General features: G+C 37.2%; 2 protein-coding genes across 2 annotated transcripts in view; both read left to right on the top strand.

Moving 5' to 3' along the window:
• LOC112145699 (N-acylethanolamine-hydrolyzing acid amidase) lies at positions 1–7798 on the top strand. Its single transcript, XM_024271080.2, has 11 exons — positions 1–220; positions 3076–3240; positions 3331–3454; positions 5413–5503; positions 5578–5663; positions 5734–5906; positions 5975–6037; positions 6115–6181; positions 6261–6289; positions 7143–7212; positions 7319–7798. Exons 1-11 carry the CDS (start codon positions 42–44, stop codon positions 7352–7354), a joined length of 1083 nt encoding a protein of 360 aa, XP_024126848.1. The 5' UTR covers positions 1–41; the 3' UTR covers positions 7355–7798.
• A 1089-nt stretch (positions 7799–8887) lies between these two features.
• LOC112145570 (ADP-ribosylation factor-like protein 8B) overlaps positions 8888–15257 on the top strand; it is an 8303-nt gene continuing 1933 nt past the window's right edge. The window contains exons 1-6 of the mRNA XM_024270885.2: positions 8888–9139; positions 11740–11820; positions 11906–11979; positions 12061–12154; positions 12315–12382; positions 12571–12641. Of these exons, the coding sequence (XP_024126653.1) occupies positions 9017–9139; positions 11740–11820; positions 11906–11979; positions 12061–12154; positions 12315–12382; positions 12571–12641 (511 nt within the window). The 5' untranslated portion in view covers positions 8888–9016. The remainder of the gene's footprint in view (positions 9140–11739; positions 11821–11905; positions 11980–12060; positions 12155–12314; positions 12383–12570; positions 12642–15257) is intronic.

Here is a 15257-nt window from a genome sequence, read left to right as displayed (position 1 = left end):
TGTCCGGTGTCAGGCAGACAGCAGGAACTGGATTGGTTGCGATGGAGTGGACCGCCGTGCTGTTGCTGCTGCTCCCGCTGCTGGGACCTCCGTGCCGGGCTCAAGTTGCCCCTCCAACGGTGAGCATCAACCTGGACGAGGACCCGCAGGAGCGATGGAAACCTCTGCTCAAAGTTTTTGACGTAGCTTACCTGAACAGAGCAGCCGCTGCAATAATCGAGTAAGTTTGGTTTGGATTCGGCGTTTTTAAACTCAACAGTTCAAAACATAAAAACTATTAATCACAAAAATGTTGGAACAAAAAAAGGAACTTTAAAAATTAAAAAAGTAACTATTAATTCAGCAAAAATTCAGAGCTTTAGCACGTGTAATAGGTTTAGCGTTAATTCTTTATAAACAATAGCACCCCTGTGTTTGATATTCAATAAATATAACAGTTATCTTACATAAAGTATTCTGACTTCAGCTTAACTAAGTAAATGTGAATGCAAATATAAAACTGGGTTCATTAAATCCACATTAGTACTTAAATACATTTAAACAGGAACTTTGAATAACCAAACATTAAAGGTTTTTATAGGTTTCCTTGTTCCAGTATCTTGCCAAAATGCAGAAGTGTGTATAGTGTAATCACCAACCACATGACAACATTGCTTAGTGCTTAACTATAAAAATAATTGCACTAGATATGATTTAATATCTGCACTAAAACTATTGTAATTACCTATATATAACCCACATTAGCATGTTTCCACTTTTTTAGGGAAGTTTTAAAAATAAACGATAAAAATTCTAATCCTCCAAAGTTGAAATGCTTCTTTATTTTAGCTTTAGCAAGTTACAAAAGCAGAGACTTAGAAAAGCCCAAATTATCAGCCTCCCACCACCCTGCTTGAGAGCTGGTGTGAGGTAGGGGTAAAGTTTTTTTATGAGGAGTTTTCTAAAGTTAGAACCTCTCAAAAAAGAACCAACTTTCTGCTCTCAACATTTATTTATTTATTTTTCCAAATGAGAATTTTTCAGATTAAACCTCTCCACAGAGCCTCCTGTAACTTTTTGCTTTATGGTTGTATTTCTAATATCAGCAATTCAGCTGATGTAAAAAAGTTTAAAGTCAATTATTCTTTGCCTCTGTGTCATAAATTAGTTATTGTGGGTTAAAAATAAAAAAAAAACTTGTAACATTTATTAACATATGTTTGAGTTTTAACTTGAAATGCTGTTTGATGATAAATCTAGATACTCTGTGAAAAGGAAACGTTAGTCCATCCGTGTTGCCGCTTTAGCAAAGGCGGACTTTAAACTTATCAAAGTACAGTGGTGCAGCTGAACTTGGGTTTTTGTTGAAATTGGGTGAGCTTATTTTTAACCGAACACTTTTTTCCAGGGATCTGCAACTTTTAATGTTAAAAGAACCATTTCTAAAACTTAGAGAAGGCCCCATTTTATTATTAATTAAATACACTTTATTCACATTTTTGTGGCCATTTAGTAATTCCTTCATATAAAAAAACTTTAAAGCATTTACAATAGTTGAATTATAACAGGAGTATATTTTTGTATAGAAAACAACTTTAAATACTTGTACTTTTAAAAGCAGCACATACAGGTTCATTTCAAAATAAAATACACATGTGTCAAATAAAATCCTGATTTACTTTAATTAAAAAGACATTAAAGTAAAAAATTACATTTTCCAAAAATATGACTTCGGTGCTCCTTCATCCTTTTTTTCCCTTTTAGTGAATGCAAATATCATTGTAGAATCATTTTGTTATCTACTCATGTATGGACTGTGCTTCTGAACAACAGTTGGACACAACTGCAGTAGAAGATTTATGCTTATTTTAATAAGAAACCACTCCGACAACCTTTTCTCTTAATTATTTGACATTTTAAACATTTAGACAAAAAGGACAAAAGTGAAATAATATTGTTAATTGAAATTGTCAGCATTTTTATTTAGTCTAAAAAGCCTAAACATATCTTAGTTTAGCTGCTTTTCTTCTGAAACTGGTTCTTGTTCTGTCTTTCAGTAGTTTGAAGACCTTGGTGTAGTAACAGGCCGGTTAGCAGACCGAATGCAAACAGAGACAAGAAGGTGATCCAGAAGGACTGATTTGGAAACACGGGCAGAAACAGCCAAAACACAGTCCAGAGTGGACTGTTGGAGACCAAACTCTCAGATGTGTGTGGGCTGAAACAGGAAGCCGTTAGCAAAGCTGCAGCACAAGAGTTTGGAATCAATTGGGATATTTATTATTGACTGTACATGAGAACTGGGCTGAGTGACTCCTCCCCTTTTGCATTCCAAATAGGAAGTACTCGCTGGTTCCAAAAAGCTAAAATCCCATAGTCTTCTTCTTTAGAGAAATAAACAGCTATTACTCAGTTATTGTATTTGTCTGCTAATCCTTTTATTAAATATTCTATCTGTTGGGAAAGTTATTGAAGTTAAAAACTGGCCAATCAGATTCCTCAACGAAAGTAGGTGAATCCACGTCGAACGTTTGAAATGTTTGACAGAGCCAGTGGAAAGGTTGTGGACTTCCAACAAGCTCACTCCTGATAGGCGGGGATTGTTGCCATAGAAACGGTCACTCTGTCCGACTTGGACCAATCACTGCTCACTGACGACATCTGCCTCCAACATGGCAGCATCTGTATCACGAAAAAAATGACGACTGAATTAACTTCGTTTTGTAAGTTATTTTCTAAGAGAGACTCAGTCCAGTTCTCATATGCAGTCAATGGCACACATTGACCTTCTACACCTCACTAGAAGAAGGAGGAGGTGTTTCCTGTTGACAGAAACCAGTTGTTGTTGTTTGGGTTTCACTGCTATCAAGAAAAGTGGTTTGTGGAGGACAGAACCAGAGATGGTGAAAAGTTTCCTAAAGAGTGGCAGAACTAAAACACTAAAACAGAACAGACAAAACAAAACCTGAAGAGACAAAGGAAACCTAAGCAACCAAACAAAAAACTGAACACATTCACTCAAAGAAACAGATCACAAAATACGAGCAACATGCTAACTAACATGTCCTCTCCTGGTTTTTTTTTTGTTTTTTTTAGTTCTACAGTCCCCAAATGGGTGCATCATTTGATTATACCTGTTGTGAATTCTCTGGAGAAGTACATTCCTCCTCCTTATGCGGGGGAGATCCGCGGCCTGGCATCGCACTTTGGAGGCAACCTGTCTGACATCGTCATCCTCAACTTTGCCTATGAAGTGTCAGCGTATGTGTGGCTTTAATCGTATTAAGAAGAAGCTTCCTGAAGATGTCCATCGTCAGCTTTAGTAGTCGCCCTCTTTCCTTGTATCCACAGGTTTTGCACGAGCATCATAGCCCAAGACAAATCTGGAAAGATTTACCACGGCCGGAATCTGGACTATCCGCATCCTGTTCTGAGGAATATGACTCTGAATGCGGTTTTCATGAAGAATGGGAAGGTACTCTTGGAGTTGTAAATAGACATGTATACGCTGGACTCATAATCTATGCTGTCACATACAGAGCTTTTAGAGTGTCTGTGAAGCAGATATGCACGGATGCACGTTCTCATTACCAACTTGTCATATAGTGATGCACGATAAGGACTCCTCCGCATCATTTTTGGTCATTTTGATGTCCCCAACTCGTTGTTTTTTAAAGGTGCTGGCGGTCCGATTGTTTTGTCAGACGCAGTACTGGCCATGTCCCAAAGTTCGGTCGGCGTTCGGTCCCCTAACCCTAGCCAGGTCCCTGACTGGAACCAGTACTGCGTCCGGAACCAATCCATGTCTGGTATCAGCCACGTCAAGGGTTAGGGTACCGGTGCGGTCCACATCCTGGATACCGGACCGGTACCGATTTGCGGCCCAGATATTGGGAAGCCTAAAAAAACGGCGAGTTGGGGACACTCAAAATGTCAATTTTTTACATGGAGGGATCCTTAACCATGCGCCAAATGTGATGACTTGGGAAGGAGAATATGTTGGCACTGAAGGTTACTACGCCCAACACAACATCGTCTAAAAAAATAGGCAAGTGGGCGGGTCAAAGAATTAGTTTTGTTGGATTCATCCATGGGTCCATCCTACCTATCAACTTACCCTTTCACACCTGAGCTGTCACTGGTGACGCTTAAATAACAAACGCTCTTTGACATACCATAACTCCTTGAGTGTTCATGCCATTAACGTAAATCCGTCGACTCAGAGAAGGATTTTCTAGTCGGTTTGCACCAAGTGCATAACGGTGAAAAGCCCCTTTTCTCCCTGATGGAATCAGCTGATTTACGTCGACTGCAATAGCACTTCACTACCGGAAAGTTTTGGCTTCTTTTCTCTGCTGGAACTCATGAATTGCATCAACGGTTGAAGAGTTATGGTAGTCGAAGGAATGTCAACATTAGAGCTGATAATCTGGTGGTAAGAGGTTAAAGAAACATGACTCACATTGTGCAAAAGTTAGGATTTAATCACATATAAAGTATTTTTTAAACCAGACTGTGCATATGTCTGATTTTGGTATAAAGTCTGACTTTTTAACTAGGGAATCAAGTAGAAATTGTCTCGTTTTGAACAAACCTCCAGTGGTCATTTTAGGAACTGCAATAACTGATACTTCCAAGTTTGCTTTATATTTAATCGTATAAGTGGGGGTTTGGTTGAGCCAGTTTATTATAAACCAGTTGTAATAAACCAAAATACTGGCATACCTTGTTTATTTTGGGAGTTGCATTCTAAGAATATCCCACAATAGGTCAAATTTTGATGTAGGATTATAGCTGTTTTGAGGCTATACCCCTCACTACACACTTTAGACACTTTTCTCTCTTGTTTAAATTCTCAAAGTTCAAACCTTCATGGAGAAAAACCAAAGATGCCCTCATGATTGAAGATTTGTGTAAATCTGGCAATCTGCATTCATTCTGTGAAGGAGACACGAGGACGAAATTGATTGACAAAGTCAGCCAATCAGAATACAGAACACAGTGCAGTGTAAAAAAAATAAAAAATAAAAACAGCAGAACAGCAAAATTGCAAATGGTGAACCACAATATAGCGAGGAAATACTGTATGCAACCATCTCCACAGCCTTTGAGTTTGCTGAAATCCCATGAACCCTCACTTTGAATTGGGTTTTAGAAGCACAAGCTAACAGATTGACAAGTCCAGATTCATTCTGTTTTTAATCTACGGGTCAAAGTTTAAATAGTTGCATCTAGAAATGTATACAAACATAACCAATTTAAGTAAAAATTATTCTCAAATAAAAAATTCAAATTCATTGCTAAGGGAGATTATCTGACCTGATATGGAGGGTTTATATCAGAAAGGACAGGAAAACTGACAAAAAATAAGAAAAACTTTTTAAACTTGGGTCGTGATCTTAGTAACTGATAAATATACCCATCACCTTGCAGATGGCTTACCAGGGGACTACATTTGCGGGCTATGTGGGCCTGTGGACCGGGCAGAGTCCTGGGAAAATCACCATCTCCGGGGACCAGAGAGGTCTATAGAACCCCTAAGCTTTACAGAAATGTTCTTCTCTTCCCGTCTTCACGTTTGTTTCTGGGACTCATCAGGAACAGAGCACTGGTGGAACTGGTGGAAGAACGTGGTGTCTGCTCTCTTGCTCCACGCGTCTCCCGTCAGCTGGCTGGTGCGGGAGGTGAGGAGGCGACACAAAGGAGAAGTTGACCGGAGGAGGAAGTGAAACTCAGCCTGTGTGTTGTCCGCAGACGCTGGAGGAAGCAGAAGACTTTCAGGACGCAGTCATTCGTCTGTCAAAAACCCCCCTCATCACAGGGGTGTACTACATCGTGGGAGGGGTTCGACCGGGGGAAGGGGTCATAATCACCAGAGATCGGAAAGGCCCCGTGGACATCTGGCCCCTGGATCCCACGTATGAAGGGTAAGCAGCTGTAGCTGACGTGCGTGAGCACCTTTTCTTTTAACCGCGGGTTTCTCCGCTCTCTTCAGGTGGTTCAGAGTTGAGACAAACTTCGATCACTGGCTCCCCCCACCGCCGTCAGATCATCGCCGGTGAGTCGGCTCACATAACGAGGATTTCTCCACAGTGGGATAGATGTTGTAACGCTGCTGTTGTGTTTATTTCTCAGCCAAGTTGCAAACGATGCACTAAAATCAATCGGGCAAAAACGCATCAATTCATACTCTCTCTATCAGGCAAGTATGAACACGTTCAACCGAGTTAGAGAAACTTTCTGAGAGACAGACTGGTTTTTAAACAAAATCTTTCCTGCAGGTTTTAATGCTGGCTCCAGTGTGTAACAGGTAAGAAAACAGAGGCTGCTCTCCTGTCTGCATTTCAATTAACTATGAAATTGAATTTGTGATGATAAATTTGCTTAATGGAAACACAATTTTGAAAAACTTGCATTTATCGGAAAAAAAAGGTTTTAGCATAATCTTGAATGTATCGTGACGTGTTATCAGACAGAAAAAAAGGGTCCAACTGCTTACTTGTTGGAATGTTTATTTATTTATTAACTTGTCCTGTCCAACAGCTGAGCAAACAGGTGAGAGCATCTTGTGTTAGACAGATTTTACTGTCACAACAGGGGTTATTGAGTATAAACTCATTTTGTATTTTATTCTAAACTTTATTTATATTGATTATGCTTGAAGGCTTTTTTTCTGTTGGACCGGACAAAAAAGAAGAAGAGGGAGGTTGGGGGGGTTAAGGGCACAAAAGAAAGGTAAAAGAGGGAAGTTTAGAGAAAAGGGAAGATGGTAACGGAGGGGGTAACATCATAAAACAAACAGGTGTGAATAGTTTCAGTTTTGTGACCAGAAACTGCTTTAATTTCATTTGTTGTATATACTTTGATGTTTTCGCCTTGCATTTTCCCTGTTCTGTTTTTNNNAAAAAAACCTATACAGAAGTGTGCCTTAAACAACAAGGATTTTAGTCTAAACTGTAGAAATCTTAAATTTGAATATGTTGGTTTTATTTTAAAACCACATTACTTACATTAAATATTAGTAATTTGACATGCACAATTATTCAAAGACTCTAAATTGACTTAAGTGAGGAAAACAACAAATGTTCCTTCATTTTAACAACTTTTTTTTAATGTTTTCTACCATATTTAACATTTTCTGCAATTCCACCTCCCACCACCAGAGGGACCATTTACTCCACAGTAATGAGTGCAAGATCTGAAGAAAAGTATATGACAGTAGTCTGGCCAAAGGTAAATGAAAAATGACTTGACACCATCATGAAAGATCTGTTAAGAATCTTTTACTTTTTCTCTACAAAAAAATTAAAGTTTTTTTTTTTTCTCTCTCTCTTTCCAGGGGTGTCGCTACTCTAACAACACTGACAATTTCTAAGCAGTGAACACTGCACATACTTTTCAATGATTGAATCAGTTCATGGTCATGTGAAATTAAAGCATTATTTTATGTTTAAAATGAAACTGACGTTTTTACAGAGATTTTAACTATGTTTGGTTTTGTTTTTTAATTACCTGATATGTTTGTAGTTATTGAAAATTCAAGGCCAGGAATTGACAGAAAGTTGATTAAATGCATGAATCAGTGCTTCACTGTTAAATTACAGTATATACTACAAATAAATCATTAGTAAAACCCATATCCTTTTGGTTATAAAAACTAAAATGACAGCATACGTTGTATAAAGTGTACATTTGTAACATGATACAGATGACAACAGCTTCACTGTGACAAAAACACTCAATGAAATGCTGTATCTAAACCTGTGTGGCCTTATGTATAAAAGTAATACTCCCATTCTTTAATAAACTAATAAACTGATTTACCACTTTTTTTCATTTTTTGGGGGGGTGGGGTATAAGTATAATATTGGCTGCCAGACAGATTTAATTACTATCAGACCTGTAGAATCAAGAAATCACTTTAATAGACAAAAATGCACTAAAGAAAAAAACATTACGTTGTCATTTAAACCAAATGACGAAGGAAAAACAAGGACTTGGGCAGAAGGTCATCAGTGGGAGCAGTATGACACTGGAGAGAAGTACAGGACTCACTTAACACGGATCGTATCAAAGTCCATGATTTCAACGCTCAAAAAAAACTTGCAGAAAATAACATCGTGATCATCCTTTCCAAAAAAAAAGCAAATATTCTGTTGAAGAAATTCCCGTCAATCTAGCAACATTTCATGGCAGCAGTCAAGCACAGCAGTGGAAGTATCATGGTAAGGGGCTGCATCTTCAGGACCTGGTTGACGTGATGGAATTACTTAAAACAGAATGAAAAATCATTAACTGCCTCAGTTTGGCTGATTTTGACTTTTTTGAGTACCTAGATGTAGAGAACGCTTTGAAAGTAGTTTAAAAAATCCTTTGATCTCAAAATACTTTAAAAGGAATTTCAGCCACTTAACAGTCTTGCACCACGCGTCCTCCAACTTGTTTAACGAGATTTCACAGAAGAGGAAAAGAAAAGTAAAATAATTGATTGAGATCTTAGTTTACATTTGATCAACAACAAAAGATCAAAATTTAGGAGTAAATCTATTCATTTGGGTTGTATAAGTCAATGTGATTTTTTTTTTTCCTTTTTTAAATTAAAACTACATTAATTCACGGTCGAACTGCATTTTCCATCTGCTTAAAGCAATTTGAATTAAGAAATACTCAAAAATGCAATTTTAAGCATTTTTTAATAAGTAAATATCCACGATTTTGCCAAAAGATGTTAAAATCACACCTTTCCCATCAGATTGAGTCTTTAAATATGCTCCTAACAGTGCTAATGAAGTGAAATATATTTTTAAAATACAACTTTAATCAAAATATGTAAACAAGTTATCTCATAATATTCCTTTTTTAAAAATTCTATTTGTTTGATTGTTTTTTTCTGTGAGGTACGGCTGTCTGGAGCTCGCGCGCGTGACAGACAGCGGCTCTCGTCACGATCACATGACATGACCAAGCACCTGGCTACTTCCTGTATTCCTCTGCTAGCCGACTCTGCTAGAGACTGCGACCTACTGTGCCATCCGAGATGCTGGCCCTCATCAACAGACTGCTAGACTGGTTCAGGTCGCTGTTCTGGAAGGAGGAGATGGAGCTCACGTTAGTGGGGCTCCAGTACTCCGGGAAAACCACCTTTGTCAACGTGATTGCCGTAAGTAGCAACGTTAGCGCGGGCCCCGACTATGACTTGGAGAAGTTGTAGATAATGTCTTTTAGAAGACTTTTTTTTTAGTCTAGACGTCTGGTTTTGGGTGCTGAAGCTAAGTTAGTAAAGTGTGTGGTTTTAGAGTATAAAGAGGGTCAGAATTACATTTTAGCGCCTTTAAGGAACCCAGAAGTGCTGCGAGGCTAGCTGGGATGACGGTTGTTGGTGTTGACAGTGCAGTTCTTGTGAAACTGGTCATGTGAAAGGCTGCGGAGGGCGCGAGCTGCTGCCGGTGAGGCAACGTGAACGGTGTTTCGACAGCACGGGCCTGCGGTTCGTGTCCTCGGGCTGCGTCACGCTGCGTCCAGGCTGACCCAAAGACCACCAACGCAATACGTCTATGTGATGGTGTTGGGTCGTTTTGCTCCTCTGTGTGTTTGAGGGTACATTGATGGACCTGTCAGTCGTGGATGGGTGTGGGAGAAAGGTTACATTGTCCTGCTGTTGTTGTTTTGGTTTGTGTTTTCTTAAAAATAATGATTTAAAGTATTTGTTCTTTCAAAACCTTACTATTCCTGAAGATAATTGTGTGAATGCATTCAATGCATTCACACTATTGTTTTTCTGTTTCTCTTTATTATTATTATAGTTTATGTCCACTTCCGTACGTTTTTCGGCACGTAAAAACTTTATCACACTTTATGCGACTTACACAATCTTGGTATCAGAACGTCCGGCTCGTTAAGGACTTTCCTGCTTGTATTATTAGTAGTTGTGCACTTTACAGTTTTTGCGTAGTTACACAATTTGTGCGTTTTTTCAGCCCCATTATAACTAATAGGATTTTATTACAAATTCCTGCAAATTACACACTTTATGCAATTTAAGCAATTTTACACATCCAGCATGTTCAGCAAATTCATGCTTTTACTACACATTATTACAATTACACAACTTACACAAAGTTAACACAACTTTACACAACTACACAATTTTACACAATTTGTGCAAATTTTCAGCAAATTCAGCATTTTAAGCAATTTTACACATCCAGCATGTTCAGCAAATTCATGCTTTTACTACACATTATTACAATTACACAACTTACACAAATTTAACACAACTTTACACAACTACACAATTTTACACAATTTGTGCAAATTTTCAGCAAATTCAGCATTTCATGCAATTTTACACATCCAGCATGTCCAGAAATTCATGCTTTTACTACACATTCTTACAATTACAGAAATTACACAAATTTAACACAACTTTGCACAACGCGAAAATGCATTCACACATGCATTATCGGAGGTAATGCAATTTTTCTAGTTCCATATTTTATTAACTTCTTTATAATATAGTTTGGTTTCAGTTTCATTCAATCATAAAATGTCAACCTTAAAACAATATTCCAACATGGTGATGTTGAAATTTCTGCAATTTATCCATTTAAATCACCTTTATTATTGATGTGTTGTCAGATTATCTTAAAAAATGGATGTCATTCAGCATACACTACATAGATTTATATTTAATTGGTAATATCCTTTGATTTATTAATCATGTAGTTGGATAAATGTTGGTTCTATTTTTAATCTTTGTAAAGGTCTGCAACCTTCTACAATTAAATAACCTTATCTCATCCTTTAGTAAAGAAACCCCTGATTTGTATGTATGTACTATTATGATGAATATTAACAAATCTTTTTTTTGCAGCATAAATAAAACAAATATAGCATTTTTCAAAGCATAAAATGGTCAATAACTTGCGTTTAGGGCTGCCACGATTAGTCGACTAATCAACTATTAAAATAGTCGACAAGTAATTTAATAGTCAATTAGTCGTTACTTTATATTATATGGATTCAGAGTGTAGTAAAGTAAAAAAATATATAATGGCATTACACTAGCTTTTGGGACTATTTTTGCATTTATTAAGGTTTTTTAGGCTAATTTGGAGTTTAGCTAATATTTCAGCTACATGCTAGCTATTTTGGCTAATGCAGGATTTTTTTTTCTCATTTTTTAGGTTAATTTGGCATTTAAGTAAGACTTTTAGCAATTTTAGCTATCAATTTCAGCATCTTCCGCTATCAGCACTAGCATCTTCAGCAGCCAAATTCAGGTTACAGCATTCACACTATCATCATCACAGGTAATGCTATATATCTAGTTTTTAGTTAGTTTAAAGCTAATGATGGTGAAGATGTGTGGTTTACATGCACTTTGTTAATGACTCGATTAGTCCACTAATTGGAAAAAATAATCGGTGATTAATTGACTATTAAAATAATTGTTTGTGGCAGCTCTAATTGAGTTTTATATGACTTCCTTTCAAAGTAAAAGTCACACTGTGCTGCTCATCTCAATGCATCAAATGTAGTAGTAGGATGTCAGCACATCAGTAATAATTGATTGATTGTTTTAACCAAATACATAAAAAATTGAATATTTTGTTTGAAATCCTATAGACAGACGAGCCAAAAGAATAATCTTTTTCTGAGTTTAATGAGTTTGTTTTTTATATAATTATGATTTTTTTCTCACTGCAGGCATCAATCTTTTAACCGTTCTGACCTCTCACTTTCCATTCTTCTACGCAGTCGGGTCAGTTCAGTGAAGACATGATCCCCACAGTCGGCTTCAACATGAGGAAGGTCACTAAAGGCAACGTGACGATAAAGGTGAGATCCTCTGCAGAACAGGGACTGAAGCGGTGAGGGGAATGAGCAAATCTGGACTTGATGCTACGCTTTCTCCCTCCTCCAGATATGGGACATAGGAGGACAGCCCCGCTTCAGAAGCATGTGGGAGCGCTACTGCAGAGGAGTCAATGCAATCGTGTACGTTTGTCCACATCCTGTTGCTTTTGGGCTGCATTGGAAGGAAGGTTACTCATTTTTTTTTTTTCTTCCTGGGGGCAGATACATGGTGGATGCAGCAGACCGGGAAAAAATAGAAGCTTCCAGAAATGAGCTGCACAACCTTTTAGAGAAGCCGCAACTACAAGGAATTCCTGTAAGTTGCCGTTTGCAGTGTGACAGCATGTCTTTGAGATTTAATGCTGCCATGAGTCAGACTGAGCGACTCATAGGCATGTCTCCACACCCGTTTCTGTCTGAGCGTTACGACTCGGTCCAAGATCCTTCCTTTAATTTATTGATCCTCTGTTTTTCAGGTTCTAGTCCTGGGAAACAAGCGAGACTTACCCAGCGCGCTCGACGAGAAGCAGCTGATTGAAAAAATGTGAGCGACCCTCATTTTACCTGCTTCATACGAGATGTCGCGTTAATTAAATAATGCCGGGCGGGTGCACTTTTTCCCTGAAGATCTATTTAATCGGATCATGGTAGCTAATTGGAGATTGGTGTAATGCTGCATGAATGCTGTCGTCTTTCACTTCATGACTTTATCTTGTTTTTAACCCTTTGCAGGAACCTTTCTGCTATTCAGGACAGAGAGATCTGCTGCTACTCTGTTTCCTGCAAAGAGAAAGACAACATAGGTAAATATCTGAATGCATTCTCATCGATATATATTGTTAGGAGGGTTAGATAGAAAAAAAAACTATGTATATTAAATATGTATGTATATATAAAGTGATTATTCGCACGTAATTTTCTAAAAAAGAATGAATGCATTAATATTTATTAAGGCTAATTAATAACCCTTTGAAGCAACAGTCTTCTGCCGGTTCAGGCTTCCACAGCGAACGTTAATTTCTGATAATGCTCACTTTGTTTGGCATTATCTCTCTTATATATACATGGTCACTTACTAAATTAATAAATATTCAATCAATTTTTAGTACTTATTCTTGTTATTTTTTAGGTTTAGGTCACTTTTTCACAAAAGTCGAACTATTTGATGTGTAATGGGGCCTGTTGTCGCATTAACACGACAACGCATCGCTGAGCCAGCAAAGGAAAGTGATACATATGCTGATCGTCACGTTAGGTTAAATAAAGCATCAGCTCAGAGAGAAAGTTTACCTCAGTTTTTGTCCAGAACAAGAACGAAAAGTTTGTTTTGAAGAAGCTTTTTTTGAGGCAGCTACGCCCAGCAGCCAATCAGAATCAAGTATTCACCCAGACCATCTAAAGTGTTTGTTTTTTATGGCTGCATATCAGCATCTTTGTTTTTCTTGGACTAATAGAGCTTATCTTACTTCACTTTACTTAAGTTACTCTTCTGAGTTAATACGGGAATTTGCATCAGCTGGTTGCACTTAAATATGTGCGCATAACATCGGTCTTTTGGCAATAGAAGCTACTATGGCAGGTAGATGAAAACATGTCGGCCCTGGAGTTTGACACCTGTGCTTTAAATGTTTTCTTCATGTTGGCCTCAGTGAAGTGATGTCATTCACACCTTTTCTGGTTGAGACGAATACAAATGAATTGTTCAGATTCCTGACTAATAGGATCAGTTTTACCTGTTTCAGTGACCAGGATTCTTCCAGGCATTAGGTCACTTCATGCTCTTGTTTCTTTATCTCAGTTTGCCAAATCTACATAAATCGTTTATGGTCTTAAATAAGTGTGAAAATATTAATGTCTGATAAATGAATATAAAGTGTGTGGTGAGGGGTTTTATGGTCTTAAGACATCTATAATCCTGCTGTGCAGATTTCACCTATTAGGGTTTATTTTTAGAACGTCACTCCTGTGATTAACAAGGGAACGCTCTATATTAATTTAACACCACTGAAGTTCACATGAGCTTTTACCAGGGCAGTGGATTATCTGAAGAAGCGTACTCTGGTGCAGACCCATCAGCTTAGTGTGAAAGGACCCTTAATTGTTACCGATACTAATCATAAAAAGTCGTTTTTTTCCCACATTACTCCAGTTAACTTCAAGGGAAAAATTGGAACTCATTTATTTATCTGTCTTTTTTTTGCACATTTATCCAGCTTTGTTAAACTAATTGGTAAATGTTTTCAAACAGATCTAGTCTTTGAGTTTGTGAAGTTCTCCAGACATATTTCAGCTCACCTGAAGTTTCTTCAGACATTTCTCTTTGAAACTTGGTGTCATTTTAAGTGAAGATTGTCCTTTTTTTGCCTAGTTTCTAACAAATGTGTCGTAAAGACCCACTCCAGTCATCTTTTGATCTATTTAAAAATGATTTCTAGTGGTCTTTAAATTATAATAATTAGACCTGTCACATTATTGCATTAATTGTGATTAATTACAGACATTTTAGCGCGTTATTTGTGATTTTTAATCGCGTTAATCTAATTTTTAGTTAATTACTTTCATGCAAACCTGGAGCAGCATTTTATCCCACTCACACCACGGTCGATTAAGAAAAAAAAATTACTCGAACTTCAGTCCTGTTATTTATATATCCATGTTTTTACGCTTTCATTCAGCGTCACGTTGTCATTGCAACAGCTTTAGCGTGAGGTGCACATGAACTGCGCTCTGCTCCTTTTTGAGAAATATGATCATCATGAGAAGAAAAAAAAACAGCACAATTTTAGAGAAAAAGTTCACCTCTTAGTGCTTGCTTTCGTCCAGATGATAAAGTAAAAGTTCTTTTCTTTTTAAATAGCACATTCTAAAGTCTAAATAGTTCAATTCCTCCACTATGTTTCATTTTTTTCCTTCTTAGATTTTCTTTTCTATTTCATTACTGCTCTATCTCAGTCTTTAAAATGATCAGATTTAACCAAACCGGTTAAAGAAACTGTAAAATTACTCTTGTATATTTTCTATTGTCTTGCTGTTGTGGTAAACTGTGGAATAACATTTGATTTATGGTATTAACACGAAGTCATGTTAAATAATTTTTGCTCAGAAAAGTGAAGTGTTTCTATTTTTTTTGTTATAGTAAATTAAAGCAATCTGGACCTGTTTTTTTTTTATTAACTTTCTTATTTGTTTAAGATTGAAAAGAAAAAGCTTGGTGGTGTCAAAGTAAAGGTTGGAAGTCTTTTATAATAAACAAAAGCTTAATAAAACCACTTATTTGGTTTTATTTTGATCTTTTACTGCACCACACGGTCACAAACTTAAATAAACAACCTCAAAAGGAGGCTCTTAACAGCAATCATTGGGTTATAAAAAAGCGATTAAAATCGATTAATCCGATTAATTAATTACAGCTCACGATT

This window comes from Oryzias melastigma, linkage group LG5, assembly GCF_002922805.2.
Source record: "Oryzias melastigma strain HK-1 linkage group LG5, ASM292280v2, whole genome shotgun sequence".
Taxonomy (NCBI): Eukaryota; Metazoa; Chordata; class Actinopteri; order Beloniformes; family Adrianichthyidae; genus Oryzias; species Oryzias melastigma.
This window is presented reverse-complemented; position numbering and strand designations above follow the sequence as displayed.

Bases quoted from the DNA above. Each gene is read 5' to 3' on its own strand.
- LOC112145699 (XM_024271080.2), top strand. From the start codon at position 42: ATGGAGTGGACCGCCGTGCTGTTGCTGCTGCTCCCGCTGCTGGGACCT. The intron at 6,182-6,260 runs GCAAGTATGAAC...TCTTTCCTGCAG, and splicing joins ATTCATACTCTCTCTATCAG to GTTTTAATGCTGGCTCCAGT. The intron at 7,213-7,318 runs GTAAATGAAAAA...CTCTCTTTCCAG, and splicing joins TGACAGTAGTCTGGCCAAAG to GGGTGTCGCTACTCTAACAA.